Source organism: Hyla sarda, chromosome 1 (assembly GCF_029499605.1).
Source record: "Hyla sarda isolate aHylSar1 chromosome 1, aHylSar1.hap1, whole genome shotgun sequence".
Taxonomy (NCBI): domain Eukaryota; kingdom Metazoa; phylum Chordata; class Amphibia; order Anura; family Hylidae; genus Hyla; species Hyla sarda.
This window is the reverse complement of record NC_079189.1, coordinates 573169393-573195002: the sequence shown is the minus strand read 5'-3', so window position 1 is coordinate 573195002 and position 25610 is coordinate 573169393. Positions and strand designations below refer to the sequence as shown.

General features: G+C 44.9%; 1 protein-coding gene across 1 annotated transcript; it reads left to right on the top strand.

The window, feature by feature from the left end:
• Positions 1–1230: 1230 nt before the first annotated feature.
• On the top strand, positions 1231–19310 carry LOC130311733 (CD5 antigen-like). The gene is made up of 5 exons (XM_056552513.1): positions 1231–1258; positions 2021–2047; positions 2574–2891; positions 10531–10848; positions 19240–19310. The coding sequence occupies exons 1-5, from the start codon at positions 1231–1233 to the stop codon at positions 19242–19244; spliced, it is 696 nt and encodes a 231-aa protein (XP_056408488.1). The 3' UTR covers positions 19245–19310.
• The last annotated feature ends 6300 nt before the right edge of the window (positions 19311–25610 follow it).

Below are 25610 nucleotides of genomic sequence, written 5' to 3'. Positions count from 1 at the left end.
GAAAGTTTTGGGCTGGTGTAGTTTTTGCCCTTGGTGTGACATTTTATTGACCTTGGTGCCACATTCGCATTTGATAAATACGTTACCACTGAAAGTTGAAAAATTTCATTGACTAGTTTGTTTGTAGATTTGAAATTGACTAGATTGTTTGTAGAGTTTTGCTTAGTGACCTCCCTGGTAGAAAAGTTGCTAATAAATGTGTTTTAGCGCATGGGAGACATTTCATGCGACATTTATAAGCCCAAAAAAAAAATGGTCTAAACACAATCATAAATCTCCTCCATATCATTGACAGGAGCGAGGAGCAGGAACAGTGACTTCATTGTAGACTTTGGTATTAGACATGCGGCTTAAGTGTAGGTATGCCTAGCAGTAAGAGAAATAACACCAACTTTACTTGTCTCCTCAACAAAAGCTGAGCTAAAGAACATGGGGCACCCGGGCACTGGCAAATGTCAGACTACTCTACCTGTCTTCCCAGCAAGAGCAGAGCTGAGAGACAGATGTGGCTCTGGCTAAAGCCAGGCCAGAACTGGTTCTAGCAGGTTTAGGTCTTTTTATTTCCCCAGGAGAGGAAGGTTGGACTAGGGACTTTCTCCTGCAATGATTGGCTAGGGGTGTCATGTGACCAAAGCATCATTCTTCAGTGTACAATAATGAGAGAACCCTTCACAGAATGCAAGACCTCAGTGTGTGAATTAGGTGCAATGGAGAAAAATACATTTGCATAACTCTCCAGTACCTGATTGAAACATTATGCATTAGGCAAAACTTTAGACTCTGGTATGATGGTAGCTGGCACAGTTGTACCGGGACCTTACATGCAGTGTGCGGAAACTGTATTCCAAGAAGTGTTATCATAAGGATATTAGAACTTTAAGCTTCAGGCTTGTGATTTTATTAAAATATATCTGCGTACACGGGGAATCATGGTGCCTGTAGTATTTATAGACGCCACGTGTAAATATTTGCTTAGGCCAGTATAAATAGTTATGCAACAATCTTGCCCAGAAACACCATAAAATGCAAATTTTATGGTTTTACAGATATATTGGCATCACTTGTGTTTACCAGTGTATATATTTAGCTATAAAATTTATTGGCAGCAAAATTACAAAATCATTAGGTTTCTATTCTCAGTTCATCAAAAAATCTGCTGAGCCTGTGTATATCCTCAATATATAAAGTTTACATTACGTAATAGACTAACATAGTACTTTTTCTGGAACCATGAGGGAAGCAGGGCTGATACTGGTGGGTGAGTGTCTCCAATGGCTATGATCGAAACTAGGAGATATTAGGGGACGTCTAATTAGTTTATTATCGGGATTCCATAATTTCATGACTTTGTATGCACCTTATGTCAGCGTTACTCAACTAAGGACCTCGGTCTAGATCCAGACTGCGGCCGCCAGTCATCTGGACCGCCAGCCGGTTCCCTAAGGAGACAGCTGGCTCTCCGCGCATTTATGTGTATTGATGTCTTGAAGACAGGTACTCAAAATAACTTTTATGGCTGTATACTCTGTTCTGTTCTGATTTTTGATATGCAATACAACAGAGAGGAATTCACAATATCCCTGTTGCTCGAGGAGCCTTTCTGATCATGTTAAAGTGTTACTGTCATTTGGTAAAACTTTTGATGTGTTGTCCAGGAATGTGAATAGTTTAGATCACTCCTGAGACCTACTACAGTTCTGAGTTTATAGCTGGGTGAAGCGCACAGCAGCACACTGCACTCCCCGGGCGGCCACCATATCTGTTTTTATGTGCTCCATTGAGGCAGGACATGCCACTGGAATGTCTAGTTAGTGGTATTTACCTTGAGTTGGGATGTTCCCTTCCTCCTCTCTTTGGCCTGGGGAGGAAAATCAACAACCAATCTAGAAATCACAAAATGGCGAACAGTATAACCTATTTAATTTTTATCACTATCGTATAAGATGTTGTATTGTTTTGTGTCATTTTGTGGTTATGGTGTAATTGCGGTTCTAAATAATTTTTTATCAATTTTTTTCAGCCTCATTCTTGGGGTCTGCATTCTCAGGTCAGTACAATACGTCTATATTTGTGCAAGATTTGGCAAGTCAAAGGTTATGATACTAGGGACATGAAGTTGGAGGAGACTTAGATGGAAACCACATGTTCATATATTTAAACAATGGGTCAAACAATGAGAAGGTGTCACGGTGAAAATGGCCTAAGTAAATTTTTGCTTATAGGCCCAATATCCTCAATGTACACCCCTTATAGTTACAATCTATTCTGACAATGTATATAGATGTGTCTATAGGTGGCCATACACATGCACGCTCAACATAAAGAGGAAAGTCATCTGTTGCCAGACACCTCTGGGCTTGGCTTTTCTCTCAGAAGAATCATCCAATGAAATTGAACATGCCCGATGCTTCCTTTCCCCAATATTGTCTGTCAGTCCCACCATAAATAACAGGTTCTGCTGACCTTGCTCTTATATGTGCGGACACCTCATGTATATTTCTGTCCCCTGTATGGTGTGATATATCAGTGCACTCGTAGACAACTTCTACAATCTGTCTCCTTATATATTTTAGAAGAACTCTTGAAAGTCAAGCTGGTTAGTGGGAAAAATCGTTGCACTGGGAGGCTGGAGGTGGAACAAGATGGAGAATGGGCGACTGTGTGCGATTATAACTGGAGCCGACTTAACTCTAAGGTGGTGTGCAGACAGCTGAATTGTGGGGCACCCAAATTCATTATGCCCTGTGGCCGCCAAAAAAAAGGAGTCGGCGACATCTGGAAACATGAGGTGAAATGCAGTGGGGACGAGCAGTCTCTGTCTGAATGCCCAGCGTCCCCTGCTATTCAACAAGTCTGTGTCCACAAGAACGATGTCTGGGTGAATTGCAGAGGTATGAAATTATTCTGCATTACATTGCATTGTTATTGTAAGATACATACACTCACTGGCCACTTTATTAGGTACACATTACTAGTCCCAGTTTGGACCCTCTTTTGTCTTCATTCTTCATTACGTACTTTTTACAAGGTGCTAAAAATATGGACATGATGACATCCCACAGTTCCTCCATACGGACATGATGACATCACACAGTTCCTCCATACGGACATGATGACATCACACAGTTCCTCCATACGGACATGATGACATCACACAGTTCCTCCATATGGACATGATGACATCACACAGTTCCTCCATAAGGACATGATGACATCACACAGTTCCTCCATATGGGCATGATGACATCACACAGTTCCTCCATATGGACATGATGACATCACACAGTTCCTCCATATGGACATGATGACATCACACAGTTCCTCCATATTTACATGATGACATCACACAATTCCTCCATATGGACATGATGACATCACACAGTTCCTCCATATAGACATGATGACATCACACAGTTCCTCCATATGGACATGATGACATCACACAGTTCCTCCATATAGACATGAGGACATCACAAAGTTCCTCCATATGGACATGATGACATCACACAGTTCCTCCATATGGACATGATGACATCACACAGTTCCTCCATATGGACATGATGACATCACACAGTTCCTCCATATGGACCTGATGACATCACACAGGTCCTCCATATGGACATGATGACATCACACAGTTCCTCCATAAGGACATGATGACATCACACAGTTTCTCCATATGGACATGATGAAATCACACAGTTTCTCCATATGGACATGATGACATCACACAGTTCCTCCATATGGACATGATGGCATCACACAGTTCCTCCATATGGACATGATGACATCACACAGTTCCTCCATATGGACATGATGACATCACACAGTTCCTCCATATGGACATGATGACATCACACAGTTCCTCCATATAGACATGATGACATCACACAGTTCCTCCATATGGACATGATGACATCACACAGTTCCTCCATATGGACATGATGACATCACACAGTTCCTCCATATAGACATGAGGACATCACAAAGTTCCTCCATATTGACATGATGACATCACACAGTTCCTCCATATGGACATGATGACATCACACAGTTCCTCCATATGGACATGATGACATCACACAGTTCCTCCATATGGACCTGATGACATCACACAGGTCCTCCATATGGACATGATGACATCACACAGTTCCTCCATATATACATGATGACATCACACAGTTCCTCCATATGGACATGATGACATCACACAGTTCTTCCATATGGACATGATGACATCACACAGTTCCTCCATATGGACATGATGACATCACACAGTTCCTCCATATGGACATGATGACATCACACAGTTCCTCCATATGGACATGATGACATCACACAGTTCCTCCATATGGACATGATGAAATCACACAGTTCCTCCATATAGACATGATGACATCACACAGTTCCTCCATATGGACATGATGACATCACACAGTTCCTCCATATGGACATGATGACATCACACAGTTCCTCCATATAGACATGAGGACATCACAAAGTTCCTCCACATTGACATAATGACATCACACAGTTCCTCCATATGGACATGATGACATCACACAGTTCCTCCATATGGACATGATGACATCACACAGTTCCTCCATATGGACCTGATGACATCACACAGGTCCTCCATATGGACATGATGACATCACACAGTTCCTCCATATATACATGATGACATCACACAGTTCCTCCATATGGACATGATGACATCACACAGTTCTTCCATATGGACATGATGACATCACACAGTTCCTCCATATGGACATGATGACATCACACAGTTCCTCCATATGGACATGATGACATCACACAGTTCCTCCATATGGACATGATGACATCACACAGTTCCTCCATATGGACATGATGAAATCACACAGTTCCTCCATATAGACATGATGACATCACACAGTTCCTCCATATGGACATGATGACATCACACAGTTCCTCCATATGGACATGATGACATCACACAGTTCCTCCATATGGACATGATGACATCACACAGTTCCTCCATATGGACATGATGACATCACACAGTTCCTCCATATGGACATGATGACATCACACAGTTCCTCCATATACACATGATGACATCACTCAGTTCCTCCATATGGACATGATGACATCACACAGTTCTTCCATATGGACACGATGACATCACACAGTTCCTCCATATAGACATGATGACATCACACAGTCCCTCCATATGGACATGATGACCTCACACAGTTCCTCCATATAGACCTGATGACATCACACAGTTCCTCCATATGGACATGAGGACATCACACAGTCCCTCCATATGGACATGATGACATCACACAGTTCCTCCATATGAACATGATGACATCACACAGTTCCTCCATATGGACATGATGACATCACACAATTCCTCCATATGGACATGATGACATCACACAGTTCCTCCATATGGACACAATGACATCACGCAGTTCCTCCAAAGGACATGATGACATTATGCATTTCCTCCATTTGGACATGATGACATCACACAGTTACACCATATGGACATGACATCACACAGTTCCTCCATATGGACATGATGACATCACGCAGTTCCTCCATAAGGACATGATGACATCACACAGTTGCTGTAGATTTGTCAGATCCATGAAGAGAATCTCCCATTCCACCACATCCCAGTGGTGATCTATTGGATGAGATCTGGTGACTGTGTAGTCCAGTGACCTCCTTGTCCTGTATGAGATGATGTCATGTGACATGGTGCATTATCCTGCTAGTAGTAACATCAGAAGATGGGTCCACTGTTGTCAAAGGGATGGACATGGTCAGTAACAATGCTCAGGTAGGCTTTGGTGTTTATACCATGATCAATTGGTACTAACGAGCTCAAAGTGTGCCAAGAAAATGTCCTCCACATCATTACACCACCAGCCGGGACCGCTGATACAAGGCAGGATGGATCCATGCAAGTTGTCTTGACCATGTCTACATTCCTAAATGAAATGAGTTGCTGCCATGTGATTGGCTTATTAGCTATTTCTGTTAACAAGCTATAGAACAGGTGTACATAATAATGTGACCAGTGATTGTAGATTGATAATCAGACAGATATGAGATAGATAGATAGAAAGATAGATACAATAATATAAAAGACTTACAGTAGCACACTGCTAGAACTAAGATATGTGAAATTTAACACTTTTATCATTGCAATACTGCTATAGAGAAAAATAATTTGGGATGACCCTACACTATAGATTTGCCTATCCTAGGCTAGTACAAAGCCTACAATTTCTGGGCATGTAAGATCCAGCTATTCCCTACTTAAAAACACCTAGTAGAATCTCTACCCATTCCACTAGTTGTTTTTAAGTTAGGAATAGCTGGATCTTACATGCCCAAAAATTGTAGGCTTAGTGCTAGCCTAGGATAGGCAAATCTATAGTGTAGGGTCCATCCCAAATGAGGTCACCTTATCATGGTGGGATGGTACACACTATTTGGGCAAATGGTAAACTAAGAACTTCTAATTTTCACCAAAGCAGGATTGCTTAGTTAAACATGTTATATGTCATATACAGCTTTGTGCTGGTAGTGTGCTGCTGTAATTCTTTTGCTTGTATACATGTGGTATCGGACAAGTTAATGTGTAATTAATTTATCGTGACGCCAAGGCGTGGTTGACCTATACACCACCCGAGGTAGGCCAGCTTAACCTATGCCAGGCACGGGGCAAATAATCACTCCAACGCAAGGTTACACTTAACTGGCTTGCTTTACTGAGGTTGGAAAGATGGTCCGTTACAGCCCAGATCAACAGGAACGAGTTGCAGGGTGAACTTAGGGAAGCTTATCGGCTTGCTGGGACTTATAGTTAATTGTACTGTATATGACTGATTCAGCCCAAGCTATAATTCAGGGACTTGGACTAACTTGCTGACTTGACTTGTATAATATCCCCAAGACTGTAGGCTTACTGCAAGGCTTTGACTTTCACCTTGGCAGCGGGGTTAACTGGTACTAGATGCCTGGTTGCTGGACTAGGCCTCTGGCCTCCTTTCAGATCCGCCTCAGAGACTTCACTCCTCACCAAACTGTACCTCAGCAGGAAACTGAACCCTGAACTTGAACTTGAACTTGAATAACGTTTACTGAAGTTCTTGCAATATTCACGGTACAGTCACAGTCTCATACAAACATTCCTTTGGTTACTTAGCGACTGGCAGTAGTTGCGGACCTTGAGCTAGACAATAAGTCTCGTAATTTAGGAAGAGATTTGCAAATCCGTCCGGATTTAGGGGAGGTATTAGGTCCGGAGATGCTGCAGAGTGTTTGGGAGGTGATACACTCTATAATTATAATTGTTCAGCCATTTCCGCAAGGCTCGGGCCTAACTCACTGCGATTACTGCTGTACAGGTCTTGCTTGCTTGACAGCCCACGAGGTAAGAGAGAGAAACATGGCCGCCGCTCCCTTATATGGGCAGGGGGCGTGGCGAATCTGATTGGTCCGAACGTCAGCCACTCACCTTACATGGTGTGATGGGATTGCTTACGTCACAGGATCTATATACATTATAAAACCAAAACGAGGCTAGAGATACCAAAGTGAGGCCTGGAACGCATCCAGAGTGAGGCTTGGAACGCATCACATGACCCGAAGGCCCTGCGACACCATGGAAACAAGTAATTAGCCATTTATTTACATTTATACTATACTATTTATATTATCTATGCATAAATTACTAATTATACGTTAAGATAGAGGCAACTAGGGGTAGACTAGATTACAGGGATCCCTATGTCCTAGGGACTCTGGCTATGGGGACCCATAAATAGATAAGTACCGTATGAAATGCGGTACTGGGACACCACATATATAAAGGAACAATTTAGAGCCTTCTCATTGGGCAGATAAGTCACATGTTCACCACTGCATACTCCCCTTAACAACAAGGTCATTGACAACAATAGATTTCTTAAAGGAGTAGTCCGGCACACTTTTCTTATTTTATCCGGTCCGGGCTGCAAAAAAACAAAACAAAAAAAGGTACTTTTGCCTGCCTACGTGCCCCGGTGTTCGGTCACCGGGCTGTTTGCTTCTTACTTCCTGTTAGCCCGGCATGTCACACAGAGCTTCAGCCTATCACCGACCGCAGCGATGTCCCGCCTCGGCTGGTGATAGGCTGAAGCTCCATGTGACATGCCCGGCTAACAGGAAGTAAGAAGCAAACAGCCCGGCAACTGAACACCTGTACCGGAGCTCCGGGGGCGCGGAGAAAGTTTGTTTTCTTTTTTTTTTGCAGCCCGGACCGGATAAAATAAGAAAAGTCCGCGCCGGACTACTCCTTTAAGGTAACAGTGCATAAAAAATAAATTACATTAACCATTGCATAGCTTTGTATAATACTGTGAATTATAGAGTGTTCTGAGGAGAGGGGACCCATGACGGACATTGAGCAGCATCTGCCACACCGGATGGGCAGCAGTACAGAAGAACACGTGATTCTGTACTAGGTCACCACAAACTCCCCCTCTGGAGAAAAGCTGTCCTCGGCAAAACGTCATGGAGGGTAGATGTAATGAAAATGGCCTAATGGGCCTTGGTAAGAACACATAAAAATAGTTCCTGGGGCATTGTTTGAAATGTCCTGCTCAGGGCTATATATTTTCCCTGGGGCATTAATTCAAATGTCTTTCACAGGGTATTAAACAGTGGTAAAGGATGAGCTTCCTTGTGGGTGACATTGTTTAGTTTAGTGTAGTCGACACAGAAACAGATAGTTCCGTCCTTCTTTTTGACTAGGACGAGTGGCGCCACCCAGGGACTCTGGCCTTCTTGAATCACATATATAGGTATAGTTGATAGAACAACTAAGGACCAGTCCTCAAGGTGTATCAGAAATGAGAAATATGAGATATAAGAAATATAATTAGCGTATGATCCAGATAATATTAGTGGTAATTTATTAATATAAGTCACAGTTGTATATTATTCACTAATGATCGCTGTCCCTGCAGGGCCCTTGCAAGGGACATGGAAATCAGTGCATAGAACTCAGTGTAAACATGTAGAATAAATAATAGATAAAAACAAATAGTCATAAAAAGAATAAAATATGTTGAGAACTTGCATCCATATAGAAAAGTTCAATGTTTCAGTAGCTAGATATAGTGTACAAGCAACAGTTCAATGTTCTCGTAATGAAGTTCCAGTAACTAGATATGATGTGCTGGCAACAAAGCTCAATTAATAGCGATCCTTGTATATAATATATAGTAGCAATCGTTGGTGGTACAGTGTTGCAACCTGTATCACAATTATAGATTCCTGCTATGAATGAAAGTTCAAATGATTCAATGAGGTAGATACGAGGTCTGGTGCACAGCACCACTCACCACTCCTGAAGCCGTCTATGGGGCTGGTTGAACGGGCTGACGCGGAGATGTCAGGTCTCCAGAGGTGCCCGGTGTCTTTGGTAGCAGCGCAAGTCTCCTTCTCCTGTGGTCCTCGGCTGGCACAGGTAGCACCGGCCTCTCAGGTATGCCGTGGATCGTTGGTTAGTCCAGGGAGATGGCGGCAATGGCAATGTATTAGCAGCAAATAGCGGTATGATAGCAGCGGTGGAAGTAGGTGCGGCGTGCCTCGTGTGAACTAGGCAATGTGCGCGCGTAGTAAAGCAGTGGTTCCGATACTGGGGACTTCCAGCAGTTGCAAATGGAAATTGGAATTTCGCTATATTGAAGATGGATTCACATAGATTTAGGTAGATGCAAGTCTGTAATTAATTTCTAGACGCGTTTCAAGGCCTCGGGCCTTTTCCTCAGTAGAAATATATATTCTTGGATATAGGAGGCAGTATTCAGTCAGTTGTTCAATGTCCTGCCTAACACTCTGTAAGTCTGGGACTGTGGCTACTGGCGGGGTTGTCTAAACTGGGGCGAGGACAGGTGATGGGGGTGGTACTGTAGATATATAGATAGATAAATAGATAGATAGACAGATGGATATTCCCAAATGGCGGAGGACAGCACAACCACTGTGAGTCTCTAAGTAGTAGTCCGGGTGCAACAGGAAAAACCGCGGTCCCAGTCGCAGACCGCATCCATAGATTCCAGCAATAAATCCAACAGCACTCATGGGTTCAGGTGAAAAAACACAACAGTGTTTATTTAAACCATGTTCAGATGCAACGTTTCGGTGGTATCCACCACCTTTTTCAAGCATGGTATACAATTGTGCAAGACAAACCTTTATATGGTATCATATTAAGTTAATCACAATCTCCAATCAACATAATTAAACAAAATTCATACAGTAGAAAAACATAATCAATACAAAATTCATAGTGTACAAAAAGTGCAAGTGATAAAAAGATATGAGATAGAGAGACAGATAGAAAGATAGATATGAGATAAATAGATCAAATAGCATATAATATGTGCAGCTACATTCTATTTTTTAGGATATTTCTAGATTTTCATATGACATGAATGAATTTACTAGACATCCATCACCCTGTTTTCTTACCACTAGAACCCTTTGAGGTCAGACTTGTGGATGGGCCCAGCAGATGCACTGGAAGGTTGGAGGTCTATCACGATGGCCAGTGGGGCAGTGTATGTGACGACCACTGGGACGACAGAGACGCCAATGTTACCTGTAGTCAGATAAGATGTGGACCCTGCCAGCCATACAAGCGGAGGAGGAAGAGGTTTGGTCAGTCGCATGGAAAAATCTGGCTTGATGATGTCGAGTGCAATGGAGATGAAACATCACTGGAGAAATGCAAGCACAGAGTGTGGTCCTACCATGACTGTACCCATCAGGAGGACGTGAGTGTGTACTGCACAGGTGGGTATGCTGTTTACTTTAGTGGTCTACAAACTGTGACCCTCCAGCTGTTGCAAAACTACAACTCTCAGCGTGCCCGAACAGCCAACATCAGTCCGATGAAGAGAATATATGAAATTTAGTAGGAAATGGCAAAGAAAATGGCATAGAAAATGTCAGCAGGGGATAAGATGTCTGATCGCGGGGGTCCTGACGGGCGATACAGGGGCTGGAGCATCGTGATGGCTCCACCCCCCTCGTAATGTCACGGCCCGCCCCCTCAATACAAGTCTATGGGAGGGGACGTGGCAGCCGTCACGCCCCCTCCCATAGACTTGCATTAAGGGGGCGGGCCGTGATATCCCGATTCTCCAGCCCCTGTATCGCCCGTCATTACACACAGAGCGAGTTTTCTCTGTGCAGTAATGACAGCGGGGTGCTGCAGCCAAGATCCCAGGGGTCCCCAGCGGCAGGACCCCCGTGATCAGACATCTTATCCCCTATCCTTTGGATAGGGGATAACATGTCTATGGACGGAGTACCCCTTTAAGAAGGACACAGATAACACACAGAATCACAAGGACGTGAAACAAAAAACTAAAACAAAAGCGAGTGCAACAATGTTTTTGTGTTCTTTATCCTAGAAGGCTTTATACAATGCTTACAGAGCTAATTTCAATAATATTGCTCTATATCAGGGGTCTCAAACTGGTGGCCCTCCAGATATTGCAAATCTTCAACTCCCAGCATTCCCGACAGCCATTAAAGGGGTTGTGCGCTACCCTGCTTTTCGGAGCTCCGCTCGCAGCATCCGGAAGTTCATTACTCCGAACGCTGTGTGCGGGCTGCCGTGTTCGCGGCCGCCCCCTCGTAACGTCACGCCCGCCCCCTCAACAAAAGTCTATGGGAAGGGGGCGCGACCGCTGTCACACCCCCTTCCCATAGACTTTGGTTGAGGGGGCAGGCGTGACGTCACGAGGGGGCGGCCGCAAACACGGCAGCCCGCACACAGCGTTCGGAGTAATGAACTTCCGGACGCTGCGAGCGGAGCTCCGAAAGGCAGGGCAGCGCACAACCCCTTTAACTGCAGCAAATGGCTGCCTGGCCATGTCCAGGCATGCTGGGAGTTGAAGTTTTCTGGAGGGCCACCAGTTTGAGACCCCTGCTCTATATACTGCCTCCTATGTAGAAGAATATAACTTCTATAATACTACTTCCTATGTACAAGAATATAACTACTATAATACTGCTCCTATATACAATAATATAATTACTATAATACTGCTCCTATGTTCAAGAATATAACTACTATAATACTGCTCCTATATACAATAATATAATTACTATAATACTGCTCCTATGTTCAAGAATATAACTACTATGATATTACCGTCTATGTACAAGAATATAATTACTATAATCGTAGGCACTGGAGGAACAGAGGAGACTGCACCACTACGCCCAATATACACGGATAGCACCAGTCTGTGATGGGGGTAGCAGTAGTGGGGTAAAGCAGGGGTGCAAATAAGCAGAAACAACAATATCTAAAATGCAGAAGACGTAGAGATTGAAACTTCAGCACTCACCTATTAAATAATCTAAAAGCTTCATTTCACATCATCTTTATAAAAACAGCTGGCCATTGTGGGGAGAGGGACAGGGAAACACGCTGCAGCCAAAGCTGAGCGGGTAAAACTACAAGCATGTGTCACATGTTAATCTACTTCGGCTGCAGCATATTTCCCCGTCCCTTTCCCCACAACGGGCAGCTGTTTTTATAAAGATGATGTGAAATAAAGCTTTTGGATTATTTATTAGATGAGTGCTGAAGTTTCACTCTCCACGTCTTCTGCATTACTGCCTCCTATGTACAAGAATATAACTACTATAAAACTGCCTTCTATGTACAAGAATATAACTACTATAATACTGCCTACTATATACAAGAATATAACTACTATAATACTGTCTCCTATATACAAGAATATAACTACTATAATGCTGTTCCTATGTACAAGAATATAACTACTATAATACTGCCTCCTATATACAAGAATATAACTACTATAATACTGCTCCTATATACAAGAATATAACTACTATAATACTGCTCCTATGTACAAGAATATAACTACTATAATACTGTCTCCTATGTACAAGAATATAACTACTATAATACTGCCCCCTATATACAAGAATATAACTACTATAATACTGCCTCCTATGTACAAGAATATAACTACTATAATTCTGCCTCCTATGTACAAGAATATAACTACTATAATACTGTCTCCTATGTACAAGAATTTAGCTACTATTTATCGGCTCCAATGGGGGACACAGACCGTGGGTGTATGCTGCTGTCTCTAGGAGGTATGACACTATGGCAACAAGAGAAGTCGGCTCCTCCCAGCAGGGTTTACCCGCCTCCAGGCCCTGAGGTAATCAGTTTAAGCTTAGTATCTGAAGGAGGTGGACATGGTCTGGATTTCTGCAGACCAGGTCTTATGTTTTATTATTTTCCTAGATAGGGAATGTGTTAGTTTTTTATTCCTTTTTCTTTCATGTTTTCAGGTGGGGACTCAGGAACTGCGGCTCACTGTTTCCCCATTGCGAGTAAGGGGGCACCGACATTGCGTATATGCGCTGTTCACCCCCTCTCGCCAACGGTCAGCGCCTGGGGTTGTACCTCATGGGTCCGGGTCACCCTATCTCCTTGCTCGCCTCGCTCGCACATGGTAGCCCGGCATGATGCAGGTGATAAAGCTGGCTGAAGACTTCATGGGAAGACTTCATGAGGTAAGTTCTTCTGACTGAGGTGAGTATATTTCCCTTTCTCGTTAGGTGCAGATTTGCAACAGCTGGAGACCCTCAGTTTTTGGCCCACTTTTCTCATGGGTCTAATGGGGCTCGCCTAGACAGAGGGTCCTTTATTACTGAGGGGAGCAGTGGCAGTTTGGATGGGGCACAACTCTCTACACTTTATTCATATATACTGTGTGTGTGTGTGTGTGTGTGTGTGTGTGTGTGTAACGTCTGTGTGTGTGTGTTTTTACATTGAAGCGGCTGACAGCCGCGGCGTTCTCTATGCGGGCGCTCTGAGCACCGGTTTACTTTCACTTCGGCTGCGGCTGCTGCCGGCGGCATCTAGTCTGCTTAGTTCCCCGCGAGCGCACATGCATTCACATGTGCGCTTGGGGCAAGGAGCGGGTGCCATTACCATTACAGACTTCTTGTTTGCCTCTCTGGGCGCGAACTGACACCATTCAGCGTTGTGCTTGCGATTGGTGGCAGGGGCCAATCAGCGGTGCCCCCTGCTCCTAACACGCCCCTCACTTGCTATTGGCCGGCATTTCTCCTCTTTGACAGCCCGCAGACCACCACGGGTTAGAGTCCCGGGGTGGGACAGAGTGTTACAGTTTTGGGGTTTAATAGGCCCATTGTGGTCTATGGGGATCTCAAGGCATGTTAAACAGATAAGCAGACTGTATCAGCAGTGAAATGGAACACAGTCTTGGGTGAGAGAGGCCCAGAACGGCCTCCCTCTAAACAGTTAACTGTAGTGTTAGCCACTCCTTAAATCTGTCAATACTGTAACTTTAAACTGTCTGGTTCTGCTGAACAACTTGTTCTGCCTGCTCCACTGCTCCCCCAGACCCCCCTGCTACTCTACCTCGGTTGTTCTTCCCGACCCGGTGGGTTAGGCCGCCCCTCCAGCCTGGGTTCCCTCCCTCTCCCAGTCTATATCTGACTTGGCTCAGGTCTCCCGTTATGTGGTGACTGCCTTGGAGAGGCCCTCCCTACACCGGCCCTCCAGAGGGGCCCGCTCTCTCCTTATTCTGACGCTCTCACAGCATCATAGGGGTGTGTCATTTGACTCATCCCCCGAGTCTTCTGGCAGGCACGGGCGCTCCCCTCGCAGGCAGCGCCCCATTACTCCGACCTGTAGCAAGCATCGCTCCTCTAGAGAATGCTCCCAGGGTCGCCGCTCTGGCTCTCCAGACCCACGTACCAGGTCAGTCTCCCTCTCTCTTCCAGGGCCGCCTCACACGTTCCCATTCACCTGGAGAACTTGTGGAAGATCTTTCTGATTCGGCCTCTGACTTAGAGGACCGCACGGATGTGCCTAATGTGGTGTACTCATTGGTTGCGGCCATAAGACACACCTTCCAGCTAAAGGACCCAGGAACTTCGGACGTGGTCCAGAAGTTTCCTTTCATCGTGCCCGACTTCTTCCAGGGCTCCTCACCTCGTTCCCATTCACCTGGAGAACTTGTGGATGAGGTTTCTGATTCGTCCTCCGACTCAGAGGACCGCACGGATGTGCCTGATGTGGTGTACTCAGTGGTTGCGGCCATAAGAGACGCCTTTCATCTAAAGGACCCAGGAACTACGACTGGCACTCAAGACTTTCAGCTCTCACGCTGAATTTTACGCCCAGCGGGTATCCGCCTGAAGTCACCCTGACAAGAAGTTTCAGGAAACGAAGAAGGTTCAAGGGCGGTATTCCTTCGCCAAGGACCTCATTGCTCAGTGGACCTCCTTTCCAACTGTGGATCCACCGGTCTCCCGCCTCTCTAAGGCGCCTACTCGGCCGTTGGCTGATGCGGCTGCCTTCAAGAATCCAGCGGACGTAAAGGTGGATATTTTGGCAATCTCTGCCCTTGAGGCAGCAGGTTTTTTTCCTGCTTTTTCTTCTGCCTGGGTGTCAAAGGCCCTTTTTAGTATGGTCTTCCAACTCCGCCAGGGTAGTCTTCAAGATCCCTCTGGAGGATTTATTTAATCTAGCTCTCCGATGCTCTGCAGCCGGAGATTTTTTCTGTGTTCCGCTCCATGTGCAGCCACTGTGCTGCCTTTACCACAAGCTACCTGGTAGCAACCTCCCTTCATGTGGCTTTAAGCCTGGAATGCGGACGCCACCTTCAGGAAGTGAGGCAACGGGCGGAAAATTAGTTCTTTATTACCTCTGGTAAGACTCACAGAACCACTTCCCGTCGTAAGTTCTCCTTCCGGTTCTGCGGACCTTTGGTACCAACAAAGGGTACCAACAAAGGGTCCAGCCAGGCGCCTTCATGGGAAGAGGGCTCCTCTTTCCGATCCCATTCCTCCCGGAGGTCGGCTATCAGTTCCGGCCGTTTGGCGGCCCAATCAGGCCTCGTAGGCCTTCCTCGGCCTGAAGGGTCGACCCCCACCGCCGACCTCTCTCGGGTGGTTGGTCGCCTCTTACCCCCGGGATGCCTGGACATGCAACTTCAGGGGAACGTTTTCGAGGTTTATTCCAACCTCTCTGTGGTCTCCAAGAAAGGCGTTTCTGTTCGCCCAGTCTTGGTTCTCGAGTATCTCAGCCAGCATCTTGCGTTTCCATCCCGAATGGAGTCTCTCCGTTTGGTGCTGGCGTCCATGGTTCAAGGGGAGTTTCTTTCCTCGGTGGACATCAAGGATGCCTACCTCCACTTCTCATTATTTCCCGGTCATCAGCGGTTCCTCCGCTCTGCAGTTCCGGACGGTCATTTTCTATTGTGGCTATCCATTTCGGTTTGGCCACTTTTCCGCGGACCTTTACCAAAGTCCTGGCGCCTGTGATAGCCTTTTTTACGGACAACAGTTATTTCCGTGATTTCTTATTTGGACTACCTCCTGATCCGAGCTCCAGCCAGGACCCAGATCGTGGAGATTCTTAGTCTCAACCTCCAGACCTTTTTTCAATACGGTTGGATGGTCATATCCTGGAGAGTCTTAGTCTCAACCTCCAGACCTTGTCTCACTTCGGTTGGATGGTCATTTGGGACAAGCCCAACCGCTCTCCTGGGGCTCCAGTTCGATGCGGCCTCTGCCCGCTTTCGACTCCACCGACTCTTTTCAAGAGTCTGATGCCTTCGGCTCCCTGCTCCAGTTTCCATTCGCTTTTACATGGATGTCCTTGGTCGATTGGCGGTGGCCGTGGAGGCCGTGCCATTTGCCCAGTTTCATCACCGACCTCTTCAACTGGTGATTTTCTTCCGGTGTGACAGGTCTCCATTGTCTCTCGGCCGCAAGATCGTCCTCTCTCGTCAGTCTTGTTGGTCCCTTATATGGTGGCTTTGTTTTCCCCCTCATTTTTTTCGGGGGTGTTCCTTCCTGTCCATCCCTGCCAGTCTGTCAGACTGGGGAAGTGTTTTCAGGGACCGCCCGGTCTGGGGTCTTGGCCCCCCGTGAAACTTTTTCCCCTTCAACATTTTGGGGCCTAGGTAAATTCTTTCTTCGCTTGCTTCTTGGGAACTTCCATCCTGGGCGGAACTCAGGTTTCCAGCCATCTCAGTTATCTTCAGTCTGGCCGTCCCTGGGATGTGACCTTCTCGGCCGGTCCTCAGTCGTCCAAGGCACTGGTCCCTACATCCAGGCGTGTTTGCTGGGATCTGCAACCCCTGGGGCGCTCCAGGCGTGGACCTCTGCTGGTCCCGCCACAACCGAAGTGTTCCTCTCTCTTGGTCGAGCCTTGCCCTACCTTGTCTATTTGGTGGTCGGGCTTTGCCCTACCTTATTTGTTTCCTCCTTTCTTCTCTTTTCGGGGTCTTGAGGAAACTCTCAGTGGGACGTCTCCGCCATTCTAGTGGCCCAGCCTGGGGCCGGCGGGCGTGGTACGTCGTCATGGTCAGGCTCCTGAACGACTTAACGTTGCGCCTTCCCTATCGCCCAGACCCCCTATCTCAGGTCTCCTTTGCCACCCCTATTACCGTCCCTGCTTTGACGGCGTGGTGGTCGAGACCCCGGTTTTGAGAGCCGCGGTTTCTCTTCCCAAGTCATTCGCACCATGTTCAAGGCTCATAAGTCCTCCTCGGCAAAAATTTACCGCCGCACCTGGCGGTCTTATTTTAGTTGGTGTGAAGCTCAGGTCTTGTGTCCTGTTACCTTTTCGGTTTCCCGTCTTCTCTTTCTTGCAGTCGGGATTGGAACTGGGGCTGTCTCTCAGTTCCCTTAAGGGTCAGGTTTTGGCCCTTTCTTTCTTTTCCAGTGTCCTCTGGCTTCTAATTCTCATGTCCGGACCTTCCTTCAAGGAGTGGCGCATGCTGCCCCTCCTTATCGGTCACTGTCTCCCCCTTGGGACTTGAATCTTGTTCTGGGGGTACTCCAAGGTGAACCTTTTGAACCCCTTGGGGAAGTGTCCCTGCGCCTCTTTTCTTGGAAAGTGGTGTTTTCTTTTTATCTCCTCCATCCGGAGAGTGTCTGAATTGGCAGCTCTCTCCTGCCGTTCTCCGTTTCTGGTGCTTCACCAGGACAAGGTTGTCTTCCGGCTAGATCCTTCCTTTTTGCCTAAGGTAGTTTCGGCCTTTCATCTCAATGAGGACATTGTTCTTTCATCCTTTTATCCCGCTCCTTCTCATTCTAGGGAGCATTTACTCCACAAACTGGATGTGGTTTGGGCTGTTAGGTATTACCTCTCTACCTCTTCTTCGTTTCGTCAGTGCGATTCCTTTTTCGTCCTTACGGAAGGTCATCGTAAGGGACAACCTGCTTCCAAGGCTACCACTTCTCGGTGGATCCGGTCTGCCATTTCTGAAGCCTATCACTGTAGGGGGAAGATTCCTCCCTTCAGGGTTGTGGTTCATTCTACCCGTTTCTGTTGGGGCATCCTGGGCTCTCCAGAACAAAGCCTCGGCCTCGCAGATTTACATGGCGGCTACTTGGTCATCTTTGCACACTTTCTCGAGGTTCTACCAGGTTCATACCATTGTATCGGCTGATGCTAGTCTGGGCCATAGACTGCTGCAGGCGGCAGTGGAACAGCCATCTGCCTGTCTGATTATCTGTCCACCCAAGGGACGGCTTTGGTACGTCCCACGGTCTGTGTCCCCCAATGGAGCCGGTAGAGAAAAGGAGATTTCTTAACACTTACCGTAAAATCTCTTTCTCGAAGGATCCATTGGGGGACACAGCTCCCGCCCTTTTGGGTTTCTCTTTGGTTCTCTGTCCGAGGGTGTGTTCAGTTTTATTATATATATTTTCATCTGGTTCTCGGACAGTGTGGGTTTTTCCTTGACCTGTTGGTCCTCTCCTATTGCTCTGGTACTAAAACTGATTACCTCAGGGCCTGGAGGCGGGTAAATCCTGCTGGGAGGAGCCGACTTCTCTTGTTGCCATAGTGTAATACCTCCTAGAGACAGCAGCATACACCCACGGTCTGTGTCCCCCAATGGATCCTTCGAGAAAGAGATTTTACGGTAAGTGTTAAAAAATCTCCTTATTACTGCCCCCTATGTACAAGAATATACAGTAATTACTATAATACTGCCTCCTATGTATGAAAATGTAACTTCTATAAAACCGAAATGTATTTAATCTTATCATTGGGTGAATGAGGACCTTTTAATCTAATTTTGGATTTTTTTTAATTATATTTAAATCATATCTGTAACTTTAATATTTTTACAGGATGAAGAAAAAAATAAGACTTATTACGTACACTGGAAATATCTTACACTTCCAATACAACAATTTTCTTTAACTGAGGCTTTGTATCTGTTTCTACTGTACATATATATATATATATATATATATATATATATATATATATATATAAATATATAGCAATGAGATACCTGCTGTACTTTTATTTATAGTCAATAATAACTGTTATTAACCCCTTATTGACTAGGGTTTTTTCCATTTGTGCTCTTTCATTTTTTCCTCCTTACTTTTAAAAAATCATAACTCTTTCAATTTTGCACCTAAAAATCCAAATGATGTCTTATTTTTTGTGCCACCAATTCTACAACGAAACGGGGAAAAAAATCATTGTGCGACAAAATTGAAGAAAAAATTCGATTTTGTAACTTTTAGGGGCTTCCGTTTCTACGCAGTACATTTTTTGGTAAAAATTACCCCTTCTCTTTATTCTGTAGGTCCATACAATTAAAATGATACTTATATAGGTTTGATTTTGTTGTACTTCTGGAAAAAATCATAACTACATGCAGGAAAATGTATACGTTTAAAATTGTCATATTCTTACCCCTATAACTTTTAAATTTTTCTGCGTATGGGGTGGTATGAGGGCTAATTTTTTATGCGCCGTGATCTGAAGTTTTTAGCAGTACCATTTTTGTATTTATCTGACTTTTTGATCGCATTTTATTCAATTTTTCATGATATAAAAAGTGATCAAAAATACACTATTTTGGACTTTGGAATTTTTTTAAACGTACGCCATTGACTGTGCAGTTTAATTAATGATATATTTTTATAATTTGGACATTTCCGCACGAGACGATACCACATATGTTTATTTTTATTTACACAGTTTTTTTTTTCCAAATGGGAAAAGGGGGGTGATTCAAACTTTTATTAGGGAAGGGGTTAAATGATCTTTATTCATTTTTTCCCCTTATTTTTGCAATATTATAGTTCCCATAGGGGACTATAACACTGCATACACTGATCTTTTACATTGATCAATGCTTTCTCATAGGAAACCATTGATCAATGATTCTGCCGCTTGACTGCTCATGCCTGGATCTCAGGCACTGAGCAGTCATTCGGCGATCGGACACCAGGAGGCAAGGTAAGGGACCCTCCTGCTGTATCACAGCTGTTCGGGATGCCGCAATTTCACCGCAGCCATCCCGAACAGCCCCCTGAACTAACAGGCATTGTTTTACTTTCACTTTAGACACGGCGTTCAACTTTGAACGCCGCGTCTAAAAGGCTAATAGCACGTGGCACCACGATCAATGCCGCGCGCTATTAGCCACGGGTCCCGCCCGTTGTTAGAGGCCAGGACTAACCCGCTATGACACGCTGTGGACCCGCATTATAGAAAGGGAAAGGACCTTGGTCCTTAACAGGTTAATCATATTCAGTCCTTTCTAATACCATATTAGTTCTCTATTATAAGACAACCTCCTTTGAATCTTATTGCAAGAAAAAAACAGATATGAACTTTCTTTCTCCAATCATCTTTATGTAAGAACTCTACTCTGTATTTATCTACTCCATATTTATACTTAACCCTTTTTTGTGTGTGCATTAAAATATATTCTTGGATTCCTGGAGTGGCTGGTGATGTTTTGTCCATATGCTATTAATGCTTTACAATTAGCACGCAGGACTATATGTGATAGCCTGGTGGGGGTGTAGGGTAGTTGGGGTGTTTCTGTAGTATATGAGGGGTTAATTTGACCTTTGTCACTCGTGACGCCAGGGTGAGGGTTAAAACTCTGTAGTGATACTGGGCCTATCGCCACCCTTCCCAAAAGTGATAGGTGAGTGTAAAATAAATGGATTGTCCACAGCAGTGCTGAACTTAAAACTTGCAGGAACTTTACTGGAGATTTTCTGTACATGCAGTATCGGTAACAGTCCAGAAACAGAGTCTATTTAGACAGCACAGCAGTGACTGACAATTGCTTAGGACCGGAAAGCTCTCTTAAGATTAGGAGGATTGAATTTGCATAGATTCGCTGGATTTAGGGGTTGGATTAGGTCCAGAGATCTTGCGGAGATAGCGGGGAATTGTAAGGACTATCCGTCTCTAGCGCAGGCCTAGGCCACAAGGCTTTGGCCCAGTAATTTTCTTGAAAGCTGCGGAGGTCCTACCTCGTCCAGAGTCAGCAACCCAAGAGAGCGACAAAATGGCCGCAGCTCCTTTATATGGGCAGGGGCTGGCCGTTTTGGATTGGTCCATATCAGCTGTCACTCACCGTTACAATGGATTGTGGGTGACCACCTGACTAGAATCACCAAAGGTCCTTTAGCAAACCATAGAGTTCTGTGAACCGGGTCACATGACCCGCAGCTCCTGCGATGCTAAAACAAGTGAGTAACACCATATACATATATTTATATAGATAATATTTATAAATATCAAGTTACTAAGGGGTGACTAGGGGTTAATTAGGGAAGCGAACCCCGACAGTCCTAGGGACTCTAACTTTGGGGACTAATAACTAAGGCACAGTATGAAATACGGTGCCGGGACACCACATATATTTATAACAAAAGCATTTGATACAAGAAGGATTGGGCTGGGGGAGAATGTGTGTAAGTGGGTAAGTAACTGGCTCAGTGATAGGAAACAGAGGGTGGTTATTAATGGCACTTATTCTGATTGGGTGACTGTTACTAGTGGGGACCACAGGGGTCAATCTTGGGTCCTGTTCTATTTAATATAATTATTAATGACCTTGTAGAGGGGTTGAATAGTAAAGTAGCAATCTTTGCCGATGATACTAAACTCTGTAAAGTGGTAAACACAATAGAGGACAGTGCACTGTTACAAATGGATCTGGATAAGTTGGAGGTTTGGGCTGGGAAGTGGCACTGATCAATGTAAGGTAATGCACATGGGGAAGAAAAATCCGGGCTGGGATTATGTATTAAATGGGAGAACACTTGGGATGACGGACATGAAAAAGGACTTGGAAGTCTTAGTTAGTAGTAAATTTAGCTGTAGTGATCAGTGTCGGGCAGCTGCTGCCAAGGCAAATAAAATCATGGGGTGCATCACTAGGGGCATAGATGCCCACGACAAGGAAATAATTCTACCGCTGTACAAATCACTAGTCAGACCACACATAGAATACTGTGTACAGTACTGGGCACCAGTGTACAAGAAAGATAAAAGAATTGAAAAGGTATCTGGATGCATTTTTGTAGAACAATAACATTACAGGTTATGGATTCTAGATCTATAGGGATAGAACGTTGATCCAGGGATTTATTCTGATGCCATATTTGGAGTCAGGAAGGAATTTTTACCTCTAGTATGAGGGTTTTTTGCCTTCCTCTGGATCAACTGAGTAGGGACTCATTAGGGTTATAGGTTGAACTTGATGGACTCTGGTCTTTTTCAACATTAGGAACTATGTTACTATGTTACCCAGGCAATGCTGGGTACTCAGCTAGTGTTCTATAGTACATCCAAAGACCTATTGCCCAACATATGCAGAATGATACCTAAATTCTACCACACCATTTAAACCTATGGCCGGTTAGGACTGGGACAATTTTCCATTTGCAGTGGTGCCTTCCCTCCACAGGTTGCATTTCTATAATTTTGTGTTCTAATAATTTCCAGTAGAGATGTGAAAATTTGCACAGTGATGAGATGAGATATATTCAATATTTGCCAGGGACTGACACAGCCATATGGAAAAACTGCATTATAAGACGTGCCTGAATAAAGGACGCACCAAGGTTTAGGCAACAGAAAATGGAACAAATATAAATATATCAAACAAATAAAGAATGAATTAGTGGCCAGGATATCTGTCAAAAAAAAGTTCTCAACTGCCACAGTTCCCTGCCGCTGATGTTACAACATTAAAGGGGTATTCCAGGGAATATATAGTTTTTAAACTATGCCTAGGAAGGAGCTAAAGAAAAAATTCCCTATACTTATCTTCCTTGCTCCCGTGCCACATTATCATGGAGCTCCAGTCCTATTGACATGGGGATATACCGACTTAACCAATCAGTGGATAAGGTCAGGTAGCACTGTGGCCACTGATTTCCTAAATGGGCATTTCCTTGTGCCTAGTGCTGCCCAGTGGGACTGGAGGTCCGGGATAACAGCAGTGGAGAGAATGGAAGGTTAGGGGTATTTTTCTATTAAGCATCTTTCTCGCTATGGTTATTAAAAAAAAAATCCCTGAAATACCCCTTTAATGGTTTATACTTTTGCAGACACTCAGGGTTAAATTGTGTGGTGGTGGGTGGGTTGGATTTAATGACTTGGTTAGAGAAGTAATCCTTAGAAGTCGCAATGGCTCGAGGGCATCTACTAGTACTCCCACTCTCCCTTGAAGTACTACTCAGTGAAGGCTCTGGCCTTTGACTTGTGCAAGACGACGGAGTTCAATCTACGGATTATGCAAGTCTATGGAACTTTCTCCAAATCTGTAGACTTAACGCCATAGTTTTGTGCAAGTCTCAGGCTGAGATGGCTTGGGCCATCACTGGAGTTCTGCTTTAAGCTGGCACATTGACAGAGCTGCATTAATGATGGTGGTCTTGTTGTTTCGCCTGGGCCCAACCTGTGGTAAAGAGAGCCTGCCAAGTTTGCGGGGCCGTAAATACCAGCTCCAGTGTTCCTCTCAGCTCTACGGGATGCCCCTTACATCTGCAAAAGGCACAGGCCATGACTGGATACCATTCACAGGGGAGAGGACACAGCAGCTTCAAGTCATACTTGCCGTCTCCTCCTCCCATTCAGACTAGCTTGATTGACATAATTAAAGCCGAACTGGCAGAACCATTAAGTGAAGGTAGGCTGCAAGTGACACCTTACAGGCTGCAAGCAGATCAGACACTGAGGTGGAGGTAGGCTGCAGGCAGAATTCATACTGATCGCCTGCTCCAGATGTCATGTACAAGGAGAGGTAATGCTCTGTAGAAGAGGACATTGCCTGGAGACATATTAGTATATATTAAAGCTGCTGAGCCCTTGCAACTCCAGACTATAAGATGCAGACACTCTTAGCAAGATTTTTAATTCTAAAAAGTGCATCTTGTGTAGTCCAAAAATACAGTATTTCATTTCACATATAAGGTGCGGCAATATATGACCCATAAATAGGCCTCTACTACGTCTCCTTAGATAATGCACTAATCATAGTAACAGATGGGGGAGAACGGAACAAAACGTCATCTGAAATGAAGATCTCACATTCAGCAGGAACTTGACAAGCACAGCAGATTCATCCCCCTCCGCCACGGAATGAAACGTCTACACACTTCACTAGCAGGGAAGAGGGGCTTGTTTGGGGATCCTTATATCTCTGCATTACTATCCATTTCAGACTCAAAAGAGGGGCAGTGACTGTACCCGTGGTGACTACTTTGTCACACTTCTCCAGTGCAGAGGAAAGCTTTTGAGCCCACTCATGCAAAATAGGGACCAAGCAGGGGTCAAGTCCTGGGAATAAAAATGAAGGAACTCACCCAAGATTTCCTCTCAAGGGCTGGTCCTGCAGGACTCTTGCTAATGGGAACAGTGTTCCTGCTGTGGAAAAAGTACAGGAACTTAGTTCCCATGCATTCCTGCAGGACTTGAGCCCTGGGACCAAGGCTCCTAATCTCCCAGGTGACATTTATAATAATGGTGCTTTTTTATGGCGTGTGGCAGAAGAACCATTTAGGCCCCTGGGTCCTTAGTGATCTGCTCATTTTCAACGGTCCTTAGGAATTGTCTAAAATGATAACAATGATACCCAAATTTTTGTTAATTTTTTGTCACCTTTTTTAAGAAAATAAGTATGCTTAAAATTGCCCTACTCTGACTTCTTTATTTTTCCATATATGCAGCTATATTAGGCTAATATTTCGTGCAGTGATCTGTAGCTTTTATCGGTACCATTTTATTCTGTCTTTCTTTCTTTCTTTTTTTCCCAGTATATGGGTACGTTCAGACGAGCAGATTTACAGCGTGTATTCCGCTGCGGATCCGCCGCTGAAGGACCTCTGTATGCTGTCTTTACATGTGCCTGCTCGGAGCAGCAATATGGCGCTCGGAGCAGACACACTGCGATGCGCGAGTCACCGCGCACATGCACAGTATACTAGCTCATTGAGCAGGGGGAGCGGCCGAGATGTGTGTCAGCACATAGCGGCGTATTGCCGCTCCGAGCAGCCACATGTAAAGGCAGCATACAGAGGTCATTCAGCGGCGGATCCGCAGCGTAAAATCCGCTGTAAATCCGCTCGTCTGAACGTACCCTATAAAGTGACCAAAAGTCAGCACTTCTGGAGTTTGGTATTTTTTGATGTTTATGTTGGTCACTGTGAGGAGTCATAAGCATTATATT

Bases quoted from the DNA above. Each gene is read 5' to 3' on its own strand.
- LOC130311733 (XM_056552513.1), top strand. From the start codon at position 1,231: ATGAGGGAAGCAGGGCTGATACTGGTGG. The intron at 1,259-2,020 runs GTGAGTGTCTCC...AATTTTTTTCAG, and splicing joins AGCAGGGCTGATACTGGTGG to CCTCATTCTTGGGGTCTGCA. The intron at 2,048-2,573 runs GTCAGTACAATA...TATATATTTTAG, and splicing joins CTTGGGGTCTGCATTCTCAG to AAGAACTCTTGAAAGTCAAG.